Source organism: Laccaria bicolor, genomic scaffold (genome assembly GCF_000143565.1).
Source record: "Laccaria bicolor S238N-H82 LACBIscaffold_60 genomic scaffold, whole genome shotgun sequence".
NCBI classification, from domain to species: Eukaryota; Fungi; Basidiomycota; class Agaricomycetes; order Agaricales; family Hydnangiaceae; genus Laccaria; species Laccaria bicolor.
This window is the reverse complement of record NW_001889931.1, coordinates 211,862-225,894: the sequence shown is the minus strand read 5'-3', so window position 1 is coordinate 225,894 and position 14,033 is coordinate 211,862. Positions and strand designations below refer to the sequence as shown.

Here is a 14,033-nt window from a genome sequence, read left to right as displayed (position 1 = left end):
CATTTCGACGTATATATGATATGCCTTTGATCGAACTCGCGCCACTTCCAGTTCTTGTGAGGGAACTTCCAAGGAACTTCTCATATTTTTCTAAAAGCATCGATCAATAGTCGGATCCTCTTTTGTAAATGACTCCAGGAGTTCAGACTGAAATAGTCTCCATCCAAGGAATGGATGTAAGCTAAATTCTGGTATATATCCAGTGCTGAACACGAAGTTACAGGTTTTCAATATTTGTACCTGTTTATATCTGCCAATGTTATAACTCGCCATCAGCTAATTCTCTCCGACAGTGTTATGTCCTCGCATAATCTCGACAAGTTCTCAAGAATTCCAGGTGAAGAAGTTTGGGTGGAGCGGCAACCCTTTCTCCTCTCTCGTGGTTATCGTTTACGGCCACGGTGTGACCCAGACTGGGTGCCATCTTGGAAGTTACCAAGAAAAAAGCCAATCCAATATATTTCTGAATGTGAGGATGCCCTACGAACTGGTCTCGAATTCGTACGGTTTTTTAATATATCTCTCGGGGCTATCGACTTACATGTCTCAGAGTGGCAGAATAATGGACGCAGTCAGAATCCACGACGGCCCAGGGTCGTCATCAAGGAAGTCGCTACTTGGAAAGAAGAGATCTCAATTGCGTTGTACCTGTCATCGGAGGCCTTGCGGAAGGATCCTAGGAACTGCGCTGTGCCGATATTGGACGTTTTACTCCTCCCAGACACCGACGAGTTGGCTTTGATCTCCTTCCGTTTCGACGTGTAGGAGAAGTTGCTGAAATTATTCTTCAATGGTTGAAGGTAGTATCAAATGTTCTCTTTTTTTGCGTACCTTCTGCAATCTTTGTTTTTTAACAGGGCCTCGAGATGATGCACGAACATAATATTGCATATCGGTGCGACTTTCCTTGTATGAGGCTCCCTTCCTAGCTGACCCCTACACAGTGATGCATGCAGGTTGAACCTCATGATGGATCCTTCTCGGGTCATACCAGGGAGCTTCCATTTTGGGAGCTGGCGAACTGTTGATGGTATCCGCCCGATTGTTTGGCGTGAACGCTGGTCGGTTAGACCGGTCAAGTACTTTTTCATCGACTTTGATTTATCCCTTCGCTATTCATCCAACGTTAATCGTTGCGAGGTTGGGCAGATTGGACAGGATCGTTCGGCGCCTGAAATGCTGACTCCTAACATTCCGTACGACCCTTTCAAGGCCGACGTATATCAGTTAGGAAATGTCATTCTCAACATGATTGCGGTGCGATCTCTGCTGTTTGGTATTACAAATTCTGACTGATTATGTAGGAATATGAGGAGGGTCTTGAGCTGTTCGAGGTCGTTGGGAAAGCTATGACCAAATTTGACCCGGACAAGCGGCCTCTTGCATCTGATGCCGTCCAGCTATAGAGACTCTCATCGTCGGTCTGACCTCATCTTCCTTGAAACGTAGGGTCTGGCGGATTGGTGATATCAGTCTCGGGACTTTTGATCGCTTTTTGGTCACCTATTTCGGGGCAACTCGTTTCTTTTAGGTCACCAGACTGTAAGGCTGTCGAGGATAGGAAGTGTAACTCCATTCAAACCTGCAGCCCATCGTCGAGCACAATGAGCTTCCCTCAAGGCCATCCTGCTGCTGCTTAGGGTGTGGTTCCCCATGCGCATCCTGCAAATCCTTATCATCTCGGCGGGAGAGGTCTAGATAAAAATGAGTACTTATCTATCCTCCTCTTTACATCAGATTTTCCCTGAAAATGATTATTGTTTAGGTTCGTTTGGCGAAATGCCTGGTTGCCGACAGACCCAATCGCAAACGTCCAACCTGTCGCTCAAACTTACAGCAGTGGGCATCTGAACTCAGAACTGAATGATGAATGATGGTGTTGATACGTAAATTTCAGGTCGACCATCATTCTCAGAGACCGATTTTGCTGCGGCACGGATCAGCTCCGAGGAGTGGTTGAGACCCCAGTATGTTCTTTTCTGTATGGTCGTCATTCCCTGCGCTGACATTTTGTATTAGGCCCTTGTAATTTTTTTTTTAGATTCACACCCTGCTAATCTACACTAGAACACCAGCAGCAAGGTCACAGCACCCAGTACGCTACCCAATGGGTCACAACGTGTATTTCAAGGCAAATTGCTCCTACGAACAGATGTATCTCATTCTCTCCCTTCTTTTGCAATTCTTTTGTGCAGATTGGCGTCGTCTCAACCAGTACTATCCGGTGGATCCCAGTCGACAGTCGAGTATTCTCAGGCTCGATTTCCCGTTGGAACACATGCTTTTGGGCGGTAAGAAATAAAATACTTCTTCGCATCTTTCGTCAATGTGACGATAGCACCAGGCCATTTGGCAGTGGAGGTTACTCTGATTCTTACATGTCTGGTGAAAGCCACGGGTCTTCCGGAAGCCTCTACAACCCGTCAGTTCGAAGCCAGGTGAGCGGAAGCCAAACTGGCAGCATTGCACGAGGGGGCGCAGCAGAAACCGACGACGATGACATCTATGCTTGAGCTCCAATTTTCGCCTCTACCTATGCCCACTTCATATGTCCCGTTCTTTGGCTATAGCTGTCTTCCCTTGTACCATCGGCATCTTCTTATCTGGCTTCCATATACGTGTGTCTGCTTTTCTCCAGTGGTCTGGCGTTGTAGTATCCCTTCGGGAAAGTTCCTCTTACCAATTACGTTGTAATTCGATGATATACGCTGCATCTACTCTTTATCTCATTCAAAGTTAATAGTTTGGTGAAGACAAATTCGAGGTAGTAAAAATTGAAAGGGCTATTGTCGCCACTACCGTCCATGTGCGCAAAGTGTAGCAGCATAAGCAGCTTCGTAGGTTCATCATTAACGCCGCGTCACTGTTGTCGTCTTTGGACTGGGGCGGTATTTGGCCCGAAAACTCTGTAGTCATCCCGCCTGAATCGATGGAAGCCTGGGCAGGGTGAGCATAGTTGGTGCCAAACATAGATGGTGGACTTTGGGTGGACTTGCGAGCCTCTATGTATTTGCATGCGCAGTTGGACAACTTCATTGGGAGCTGCGCTCACGATTTCACCGTGTTTTACCCTGACCGACGACCGTCTGTGTCGAACGCCCTCAGAGGTTAGAACCCAGCGCGCCGACTTGGCGCCGACAGACGCATCTTCACAATAATGAGGAGAGTGAGCGTCAACAAAGAAACTGGTTGGTGGCCAGCAAACCGTGTTTATTCGCTCAAAAAACGTTGCAGGCTTCAAGCTTCGTATCACAGGGACGAGATTCCCAAAATCCTGAAGCTGAAGACTATCACTCTAAAGTCCCAGATTTTATTTAACAGATAAGTATATCAACGCACATGAGGATGAAAGATACTACGCAGACAACACAGAAGAAAAAGAAAAAGACTAGAATGAAAGAGAGAAACGTGACGATAGAAATGTGGCATGAATAGATGAGATAGATGGATAGCCAGATAGATCATCACCAGCCTGTCCGCAATATCTATCCTAGAAATCGCCTTTTAATTTGTTAGCGGGGGGTTGGTCCGTAATTCCACAACGCTACTCGTTTGGTTAATTGAGAACTCGCAACATCACATCATTTAAATCCAATCCAAAAGGTGGAAGAGGCAGATGCCCCCTATCACGAGTCACTCGGTCGACTATACCCTCCTCTCCCACCATAGCTCTGCATCGGCGCCCTCCCGGACTTGTCGGCAACCTCGGTCGTTCATACGAAATAGCAGCACCTCCAGGGGGAGGAGCAGCATCCCAAGGGGGTTCAGGGATCTGAATGCTGGACCGGGGGTTGGGTAGGTAGGTCGGCCATAGGCCAAAAAAAAGATTTTTGGAACCCTCTACAAGATAGTCCTAAATTGGTTTTCCAAGGTGATTTACAGTATTCCTGCATCTAGAATATCATTGTATAGTACATTATCTTGACTGGATATTATATTTCATTATATCCAGCCCAATTTCTGGCTTCAAAATTGTTTTTCACAGTCTAATCTTCATCAAATTTTTGTCTAATGTTTTAATCAATCACAATTTACTGACAAACAGTTAGAGACCAGTTCTTGACACCAATTGGTATGCTGTGTGACCTGATTTCAAAACTTGAATCATCTTGATGCTTTCGACACATCAGACACTCTAAACGGATGCCTGTGCAGTGTGGTATTGCACTCAGGATGCAATGGCTTGGTAAAATGGTTGGATGTGAGACTCAACAGGTGAGTATCAGTCTTGCACAAGTTAATCACTACACTCACTTATTTTTTAGTACCACCTACAATGTGTTGCATTGGAGATAGCCCCACGAAATTGGGTATGTGAAGCAAGAGGACTCAGATCCACCGATCCAGTACGTTGAGTCCCACGGGTGGGGGGGGGGAGGTACAGCCACCACCGGCTACCCGGCTAGAAACTTCTCCGAAGTGTGTCCTCCTTTGCCTTCCACATCACTTACATTCTGAGGTCTCCGCTGGTGTACCAAACTCTTGTATAATAACTTGATATAGCACAGTATGATACCATTTGCCAGTTCCAGCTGAAAAAGAAGAGAAAACGGCCCCAATCTTCTCCAACCATACCAGGCACCTCCCAACATATACTTTATGGCCTCGAACATTGCTACATGAATAAAGATAGTAATTCAATTGAGTTAATACTTTTATTTGTCTTGAGAAACCTCTAGCCTCGAGTCCAGTTACACTTCACCAAGACCAGTCTGAGCCCAATGCCAGTCACATTGCCAAAGCACAACAGTTACATTTATTCCTCCCATTCAATAACAAGCATGTTCTATTGAATTAAATCGTATTCCGCTACTAGACGTAATAAAATAGTGGTCGAGCATGGGACTGAGGTCGGCGTCGACCAAGCGTCGACTTGCGTTTCCGAAGCTCGGAAATAGCCGCTGTCAGTGGCACGTGACAGATCGGACGTCCAGCATCAGTGGATCTGAGTCCTCTTGATGTGAAGCCTTAGAGGATGAGAGTGATCATGATGATGATGTCATATTGCCATATATAGGCATGTGCCTGATTACGTAGGTAGGTAGGTCAAGCACACAGGGCCTTACAAAAAAATTCGACCCCAGCTACTTTTTTTAAATTCTTGAACCCCCTTGCAGCATCCTCATCCGCCCTATCCCTCCTATACTCCCTCTCCCACCACCCCGTAACAGAGCTACTGCCCGTCGTAGGCGGAGGCCCAGCAGAACGGTCATAAAAGCTGCTACTGGCACTCGAAGGCGGTGGACCAAACGGCAAAGTGGAAAGCGGTGCCGAGGGTGGGTAGTCGGCTCCTGGCCTTCCCCCTCGTGGGTAATACTCCGATGTATTGGGTGGTCCTGGACCTGAAGCGGATGAAGGTGTGCACATGTGACATGCTGTCAGACATCGGATCCTCGGCCCGTGCTGTTGTGGAGGGACTGTATAGTCCACACCCACAACGCAGAAAACTGACGTCTGTGACGACCCAAGCATGGTAGTCTTTTGCAGAAATGTTTGTACTCCTGAACCAGGTTCAGAGCGCCCATGGGATGGGTGACAATGTGTGTTGACCACTGTGAGGCATCATTGGCATTTTGCCGGAGCACGTTTCGTGCACCAAACGCTCTCAGCACAGTGAAATAAGCTGAAGGTGGCGCGGGTCTCGGGAGGGACGGAAGCATATGCGATAGTCCAACGGAAGGCGACAACACAGAAGAAAATAGTGCGGAGATCTCGTTTCATGACAATTTTACGAGCATCGGATGATGGAGGCGAAGAAGATCAGTCGAAATGAGAAGGAAGACAAGCCATGTTGCCACACACACACACATGAGACCTCAGAAAGCTGTAAAAAGCGAGTCCACTCATTCCTACGGTAGCAACAAGGGCTTACAATTGAAAATTTCAGACCCGGCTCTCGTAGTGTTGCAGCCGGGCATTGAAGAGGGTGTACCTCTCTTTAATTCCCTTGTCCAGATGCTCCGTCATTGTTGATCAAATGCAGATGGATGGCCACGATCGAGGATAACCGGGTATGCTGGGGCAGAGATTGTGCATGAGGCTCCTCGGAGATCTAACATGGTGCGTAGTCAAACTCCATTCGGCTCCCGTTCTTCCTCTCTAAGTTTCCCAGTGGCGTCGTATTCCAGATACGCGGTATGTCTGACAAGCTCTGGCTCTCGAATGTACGGGAGTGGCACCTTGGGTCACTGGGATGTGAACCTGCGTACATAGACGGCAAACAATATGCGTGGCCAGGCAGCCAGATACTCACTGAGGAGGTTGGATTGGTTTAAAAACTTCCGTCCATGAGCGCAACGTGTAGCAGCATAGGCAGCTCCGGCGGTTCATCAACGCCACGTCATTGTCGTCTTTGGAGTAATTGGCCCGAAAACTCTGTAGTCATCCGCCCTGAATCGATGGAAGCCTGGGCAGGGTGAGCGTAGATGGTGGACTTGCAAGCTAAGGATGCATGCGCAGTTGGAAAACATCATGATGATGGGTACCTCGAACCCGGATTCCCGAGACCTTGCCCTGGCAGATAAAGAGACGAATACTGTTCGTCATCAACTCCCTTGTCATCTTCCCCTTCCTCAACATCTTGAAGATTTTCGGTATTTTCATGCATACCTGTAATGACAGGGTATATGGCGTTCGTTTGGCAGACCCTTCTGATAGCTTCCAGTCGGTATCGCTTGCTGGTGGTGAACGTATCAATTTGGCACCAAAATACAGGCTGGTGTTAAAACTTCAAGGACCTGGAGGATCACCGCCCGATGCTTGAGTGCCATTCGAACGATCATGGGCCACCCTCGCAAGTTGGTTCGCCGTTGTATGGGATGGCAGCATGGCGTAGTACCACCCAATGCCCCCGCACCTGTCGCAGGTCTGGCATTTGCCAATGGAAGGGGCCAGGGCTCTCAGAAACCCGTTGCGTCCTTCATCTGGGCGTGTATTAAGTGAAATCCGGTCAAGGTAGTAACGGTAGCAAACACTCACATATATACTTAGTTTGCACTCAGTTGAAGTTCACCCTAACTTCATCGTGTTTTACGCTGGCCGTCTGTCGATTCTACGTTGGCTGTCGAACGCTGTTGATAGTAGGCTAGCACCCGCATCGACAGGCGCATCTTGACAATAATGATAAGAGTGAGCGTCAACAAAGAAGCTGGTTGGTGGTCCGACTTCAAGTTTGTGTGATACTCCAAGTCTTTGGCAACACTCACAAAAAACGCCGCTCCAAGATGCGTATTACGCTGATGAAACAAAATCCTGGAAGCTGAAGCGCTGAAGACTATCGCTCGAAAGTTCCAGACCATTTTATTTAACAGATATATCAACGCACATGAAAATGAGAGAGAGATACGCAGACAACACAAAAGAAAAAGAAAAAAAACTAGAATGAAAGAGAGAAACGTGACGATAGAAATGTGGCACGAATAGATGAGATAGATGGATAGCCAGATAGATCATCACCAGCCTGTCCGCAATATCTATCCTAGAAATCGCTTTTTAGTTTGTTAGCAGGGGGGTTAGTCAGTAATTCCACAACGCTACTCATTTGGTTGAGTAAGACATCACATCAACTATAAAAACACTCACATCCAATCCAAAATCACTTCAAGGCCTCGAAGGCGGAGGAGGCATATACCCCCTATCACGAGGATCACTCGGTCGACTATACCCCCCTCTGCCACCATAGCTCTGCATTGGCGCCCTTCCAGGACCACCACCTGCCGGAGACCTCGGCCGTTCATACGAAATGGCAGCACCTGCAGAGGGAGGAGGAGCAGCATACTCATCCGCCCTATCCCTCCTATACTCCCTCTCTCCACCCCCCGTAACAGTGCTACTGCCCGTCGTAGGCGGAGGCCCAGCAGAACGATCATAGAAGCTGCTACTGGCGCTCGAAGGCGGTGGGCCAGACGGGAGAGGGGAAAGTCGTGCGGAGGGTGGGTAGTCGGCTCCTGGCCTTCCCCCTCGTGGGTAATACTCGGATGTACTGGGTGGTCCGGGACCTGGAGCGGATGAAGGTGGCGGGTACTCTTCACGTTGTCTTTTGAGTGGTGGTCGTGCATCGTCTGCAGGGCGCCGTACAGGACTTGGACTGCGTGGTCTGATTCGGGAGTATGATGCGCTTTGGCTGACGGGTGGTGGGGGTCCTGAGCGGCCACGGTCTAGATCTCGAGGAGGAGGAGGAGGGGGGTAGCGGTCGTCTGCTGAAGGGGGACCTGGATCAATGAATCACATTAGCACGATACCTCAAGAAGGAGTGATGATGAAAAAGACACAAACCTCTAGGAAAATCCCTATCCCAATTCTGGCCTCTGGAAGGTGGTAATGGTGCATCACGATCAAACCTTTGACCTGGCCTCTCCCTCTCCCTATCCACAGGAGGCGGCTGATCTTCCCAACGAGGCGAAGCAGCCCTAACCTTCCAATACGCATCTTCCTCCGCAGGAGTCCACCTCCTCCTTGGGTAAGGAGAAGCCGAAGAGGGGTACCAGTCTCTAGAAGGTGGTGGTGGGCCAGAAGAGTACCTCCCAGGTGGATCATCAAACTCCCTGGACCGAGGAGGGAAAGGCTGCAGTTGCCTCTGTCTGTCTCTAGCAAGGTCGGCTGCTGAAGGCGGCGAAAAGTCTCGATAGTTTCTTTCGGTATTATACCTAGGAGGTGGAGGTGGAGCGTCAACGTCCATCGATTCTCGTCTATCATGATAGTCCGGCCGATAGCTCCCAGACCTTTCTCTCGAGATTCCACGGGGAGGGGGACGATAAGGTGGCCGATTCGAAGGGGTAGGGGAAGCACCAGGTCCTTTCTGTTGTGCACGATCAGGCGATCGAGGTGGGTAGGCAGAACGATGCAGAGCTTGTGGAGGCGAGAGGGGTCTTGAGTATGGGCGTCCACGGTCGTCTGGGTGGTGAGCAAGGTCGTTGCGAGTGCGGTCATCTGGTGGGGGTCGATCACGATCACGGCCGCCTGCTAGACCTAGACGTTCGTCAAGAGGAGGGGGTCTGCGCTCGTCCATAGGAGGAGGCCTACGTTCATCAGGAGGAGGAGGTCTACGGTCATCCGAGGGTGGCCTTCGATCATCCAAAGGAGGGGGCCTGCGATCATCTAGAGGAGGTCTTCGATCTTCCAAAGGTGGCCTTCGATCATCTAACGGAGGGGGCCTGCGATCATCCAAAGGTGGAGGAGGCCTACGATCATCCAAAGGTGGTGGAGGCCTGCGATCATCCAGAGGCCTTCGACCATCCAAAGGCGGTCGACGATCGTCCAAAGGCGGTCTATCCAGGGGTGGTCGATGGTCGTCCAAGGGGGGCCTACGGTCATCCACAACAGGCCTACGCTCGTCCACAACAGGCCTACGCTCGTCCACAACAGGCCTACGTTCGTCCATAGCAGGCCTACGTTCGTCCGCAGCAGGCCTACGTTCGTCCAAGGGAGGCCTACGTTCATCCACTAAAGGCCTACGTTCATCTGGTCGCCGGTCGTCCAAAGCCGGTCTACGCTCATCCACAGGGGGGGGCCTACGTTCATCCGGTCTCCGCTGATCCCCAGGAACCCTTCGGTCCTCCAAAGCCGGCCTACGTTCATCCCCAGGCCCAGGAACGTTCCTTCGGTCCTCCACCACCACAGGCCTCCGTTCCTCCACAGCAGCTGGTCTCAAACTAGCAACATTAGAAGTAGTAGTCGTAGTCGTAATCGAAGAGCGATCACCAGGATGAGGATGAGTCAACCGTTCCTCAAGCGTCGGTACTCTAGCTTCCCCACTCGCACTCGGCTGCCTCGCTCTCCCTACCACAGGCGGAGGGGGAGGGTGGCTCAGTCGATCTTGCAATGAAAATGAAGGAGGACGAGAGCTCAGACGGTCTTCCAGTGGGATTTGGCCTTGAGATCTTGAGCTAGCAACATGTTGAGGAGGAAGAGCGGCTCTTGGAGCTTGACTCTGACCCTGACCATCCACAGTAGCAGCAGCACCAGCGGGGGGACCAGCAGGCGCAGGAGCAGTAGCTTTTGTGGTTGTTGTGGTGTTAGTAATGGATCTTCCGTTTACGTTTACATTTACTCCTTCACCAGGGGGTTTCGCACCGCCAGCAGCACCAGGAGGGGCTTCTCCAGCCCTGGTAGTAATAGCAGGAGTAGAAGGTGGCCTGGGACCCCGCTCGTCCACTACCCCAGCCCCAGTCACGGAAGACGCTGGTCTACTACGATCATCAGGTGGGCCCCGAACAGGACGGGAAGTACCACTGCTTGTACTACTCTCAATCGGAGGAGGAGGAGGGGCTCGAGAGTCTACAAGCTGTGGAGCTCCAGCACCAAGAGGACGTCGATCTCGATCACGCTCATCTACAGGAATGGGTCTCGCCCCACGCTCACGGTCGTCCAAGGGAGGAGGACGAGCAGCAGCAACATCACTTTGACTCTGTCTCCTAGCAGCACTACTCAAAATCATCGAAACCTGCGCCTCTTCGTGCTCGTGCTTGACTTCAAATCGACGTGGTCCCCCCCTGTCCCTGTCCCTGTCCCTGGTTTCGTAGTCGGGCTCGTAGTGTCTCTGTTCGGGTGGGGGTCTTCGGATGAAGGGTGGTGCAGGGGGAGGACGGCGGTCTAGATAAGAGTCCCGGGGTTTGTCTGGGAAGGAATCGCGAGGTTTGTCTGCGTAGGAAGGGTCCCTGGGTTTGTCTGGGTAGGAGTCTCGAGGTTTGTCTGGGTAAGAGTCCCGAGGTTTGTCTGTGTAAGAGTCCCGAGGTTTGTCTGCATATGGGTCGCGAGGTTTGTCTGCATAAGGATCCCGAGGTTTATCTGCATACGGGTCCCGAGGTTTATCTGCATACAGGTCTCGAGCCTTATCATAGGGATGCCACTCTCTACCCCGTCTATCGCGGTCATCACGATCTAGTGGTGGTGGGTACCGATCAAGAGGAGGAGGACCACGATGATCACGATCAGATGTCCCGTTTTGTTGTTGCAGGCTAGGCCTTCGATCCAAGTCTGGAGGTGGATGATGTCCTGGATCACGTTGTTGCCACCCCCCTCTGCGAGCATCATTTTCATAGGTAGCTTTAGTAGCAGGAGTCAGGTCGCCAGAGCCAGATACCGGTCTTGAAGGAGTAGTTGTAGAGTCGCCCTCTGGATGGGGAGGAGGAGGAGCATATCTCGGTGAAGGGCGCCAATCGTCTGCAGAAGGTTTGGGATTTGTATCAACGTCCATAGCCATTTTGGGGTCTTGCAGGTTTGTGTTGATCTTGCTTAATCCTGAGCTCTGTAATACATACAGGTCAGCAAGCGTAAAAAGGATGAAAGAACGAGCCAAAGAATGCACATTGTTGTTATGAGTGATACCAATCGACTTTTTAGTCCCTTCCTTGTTCTGCATACGTGGCGGGCGGGCTGGGGAGGGTGGACCACCATTGACGTCCTGCGTGATCTCGGAGGAGGAAACCTCAGTGTTGATAGGGCCCAGATAGATACTAGCCAGAGCAGCTGGTTGAGGGATAGCTCGATAACACTCGTGCTGGTTATTCTTGATCATCTCTTTCAGATTCTCCAGGATCTCAAGGTCGGTCTCGCCCAACGGAAGCATGGGCTGTGGGTAATAGTTTTGCTGCTGCTGCTGCTGCGGGTGCATGAATCCGTTAAAGCCAAACTGGAAGTTTGCCTGGAATGGCGTCGTGGGTTGTTGTTGCTGCTGCTGGTTGCCAGCGGACGACGAGGCCACTGAGAACGGAGAGGACATGGCCGGCTCTTCGCTGGGAGTGGGAACGAGGTAAGGCGTGTCTGGAGCTTCTGTGAGGGTAGTTACGGTGCGCTCGCGGTTGAGATTGCCGCGACCTTTGCGCTGTTTCTTGTTTTGCCTTGCTGACATTGGTGGGCGGCGCGGCCTTCCCCCTGACCCTACTTTTTATCGCAAGATCAGCAAAAAGGCCTGCTTGGTTGATGATCTTGAATGATCCCGAGGCGCAAAGGGCCGGACGAGAGGACAATGAGCCGGATGAGGAGGCAATGAGCTGGATGAGAGGGCAATGAGCTCGTCGTTGGTGGGAGTAAGGACGAAGGAGGTAAATCTTCCTCTTGTGGGTGTAAACAAAGCTGGCTGATCCGATTCTTCAAGCACTTCCATCTAGACCTTGGCTAGTATCACACGTACTGTCAAAACGCACCCTTTTATCGACAATGGCTCTGGCCCAGTGGCGTATAAAGGCCGTCGTGGGGATAAGGAACTTACGGCATTGTGTTCAGAACGGTCAAGGTGCGTGCTTTGTCTCTTTGTGCAACTATCTATGTTTCATGTCCCAGCCCAGGACTGGCAGTAACGCCTCTAAGACGAGAGATAGCAGAAAAAAGTGAGCAAACCGACAACTTCGTCCTTTGTTATTATAATTGACGCTCGTCCAAGGTCATACATATGTTACGAATGAATCATTTTTTGAGAAACGACCGTCTTCGTTTTACAGCCACAAGAGCAGACGTCGTTGTAGCCTCCTTGGAGTTCCAAGCTGCGAACGTTTCATAACGACTTGATAGGAAGGCACACCTCAAGACGTCTTTATAACAACTCTGGATACCCCTGGATACCCTTCGCTTCAATCAACTTCATCTTTTACAGTCACTCTGCGGCTATCAAGATGCGCCTCCGGAGATATATAGGATCAACTCTATCATCTCGGCCTCTTGACGATAACAGCGACTTCGAGGACGTTGTTGTTCATCACAGCGTCAACCCACGCTCCAGCCCATCCTCGGTCCCTTCAATGCCCCTTCAGAGATCATAGGGTCAAGGACACCTCATCTCGGCCGACTTTTACCTTTCATTGTCGAGGAACAGCGACTTCAAGGACGCCGTTGTCATCTCTGTTCAGGAAGAGCCAGAACTACGGCAGAAGGTCAGCCTGGAACCATTCCATCGCCCCCTCCCTCCACATGATATAACCAACGGTCAATCCACCTCCTTCCCTCCAACATCACGAAGGCTGAACGACTCCAGTCTCCAACCAAGAAGGACGGCTTGACTTGCGTGTTGTTGCCACCTCCGTTCGACTTACGATGAAGAAGGGCTTCTTTCTTGGCTTAACGCCTTGCCTGCCTTGGCTTACTAGAGGTAGAGGAAGAAACGGCAAAGGTTCAACCCTCTCTTCCTGCTCCTCGACCACTCACCCCTTTCCACCCACTCTCGGACTGTTGATGCCCCTCAACCGTGACATCACGAAGCTCACCAACCCAAGCCGATCTTGTGTTGAAGATTCTTGCATGAAGGAGGACGGCTCGAGAATGCTACTTCTTGCCGTTTCTGTTCGACTTGAGACGAGACGAGGAAGAGCTTTTTCTTCAACTCAAACGCTTACCGGTGATATCAAGGCGTTGTCAGAGATATGAAGGACGGACGTGGCAATCTTGCCTATGAAACAGCTTGTTCGACAGATCGTCCACCATACATCCAGCTCGAAAAGAAGATTCGGAGACACTACTGGAGCTCGCACCAAATATGTGGATGAAGTCGCTCGTCACGTTGTCTTTCGGGTGGGCGAAAGTTCAGAGGTGCCATAAGATTGCCGTACCATTGCGCGTGACATTATTCGCAAAGTCCCAAACCACTCCCGTTCATCCGCTCCCTTCCCCAACTCCCAAGCTGGCACCTCATGCTGCGTGTAGAGAACCCCTTTCTCACGGCGTTCTTTCAAAACAACAACGCCCTCGATCGAGTCATATACATCTTCGCTGGTGTACGATTTTTCAAGTCTATTCAGCCCAGTATGGAAGGCAGAGGTTCACAATCAGTTCAGGAGGGGTCTCAACAGGACAGGAAAGACGTGGTCCACCCAAACCGCCTGCATGCTCGTTCACTTGGGTTGGGATTGAACCTTACTGAAACTCGAACTGGACAAGGGAAGGGAGGATAAGTGACGTCCTACACGCGCTCGTTCGGTCAAGATAACGAACGCCATACAAGGCGTGGACAGCTTTCATTGCTGGTGGGGAAAAGGCCTCCATCCCACCATCCATGCTCCTTTTCAAACTCCCCGGCCTCTCTGCGTGTACATACACGAGGACCT

The 14,033-nt window shown here is 50.7% G+C and overlaps 6 protein-coding genes across 6 annotated transcripts; 5 read left to right on the top strand and 1 right to left on the bottom strand.

Moving 5' to 3' along the window:
* Nucleotides 1-170: 170 nt before the first annotated feature.
* Nucleotides 171-2,654, top strand: LACBIDRAFT_334200 (uncharacterized protein; the record flags this gene model as incomplete). The annotated part of the gene is made up of 12 exons (XM_001888953.1): nt 171-176; nt 277-337; nt 551-759; nt 858-895; nt 945-1,257; nt 1,305-1,394; nt 1,532-1,542; nt 1,766-1,839; nt 1,898-1,967; nt 2,068-2,291; nt 2,339-2,438; nt 2,639-2,654. The coding sequence occupies 12 exons, from the start codon at nt 171-173 to the stop codon at nt 2,652-2,654; spliced, it is 1,212 nt and encodes a 403-aa protein (XP_001888988.1).
* A 962-nt stretch (nt 2,655-3,616) lies between these two features.
* On the top strand, nt 3,617-3,799 carry LACBIDRAFT_314385 (uncharacterized protein; the record flags this gene model as incomplete). The annotated part of the gene is made up of 1 exon (XM_001888952.1): nt 3,617-3,799. The coding sequence occupies one exon, from the start codon at nt 3,617-3,619 to the stop codon at nt 3,797-3,799; it is 183 nt and encodes a 60-aa protein (XP_001888987.1).
* A 344-nt stretch (nt 3,800-4,143) lies between these two features.
* Nucleotides 4,144-4,355, top strand: LACBIDRAFT_314384 (uncharacterized protein; the record flags this gene model as incomplete). The annotated part of the gene is made up of 2 exons (XM_001888951.1): nt 4,144-4,215; nt 4,266-4,355. The coding sequence occupies 2 exons, from the start codon at nt 4,144-4,146 to the stop codon at nt 4,353-4,355; spliced, it is 162 nt and encodes a 53-aa protein (XP_001888986.1).
* A 2,926-nt stretch (nt 4,356-7,281) lies between these two features.
* LACBIDRAFT_295790 (uncharacterized protein) lies at nt 7,282-11,848 on the bottom strand (the record flags this gene model as incomplete). The annotated part of the gene is made up of 3 exons (XM_001888902.1): nt 7,282-7,532; nt 7,582-8,210; nt 8,275-11,848. 2 exons carry the CDS (start codon nt 11,846-11,848, stop codon nt 7,600-7,602), a joined length of 4,185 nt encoding a protein of 1,394 aa, XP_001888937.1. The 3' UTR covers nt 7,282-7,532; nt 7,582-7,599.
* Nucleotides 11,849-12,156: 308 nt separating this feature from the next.
* On the top strand, nt 12,157-12,755 carry LACBIDRAFT_314381 (uncharacterized protein; the record flags this gene model as incomplete). Its single annotated transcript, XM_001888950.1, has 4 exons — nt 12,157-12,232; nt 12,285-12,326; nt 12,380-12,454; nt 12,508-12,755. The coding sequence occupies 4 exons, from the start codon at nt 12,157-12,159 to the stop codon at nt 12,753-12,755; spliced, it is 441 nt and encodes a 146-aa protein (XP_001888985.1).
* Nucleotides 12,756-13,026: 271 nt separating this feature from the next.
* On the top strand, nt 13,027-13,356 carry LACBIDRAFT_314380 (uncharacterized protein; the record flags this gene model as incomplete). The annotated part of the gene is made up of 1 exon (XM_001888949.1): nt 13,027-13,356. One exon carries the CDS (start codon nt 13,027-13,029, stop codon nt 13,354-13,356), a length of 330 nt encoding a protein of 109 aa, XP_001888984.1.
* Between the last annotated feature and the right edge of the window lie 677 nt (nt 13,357-14,033).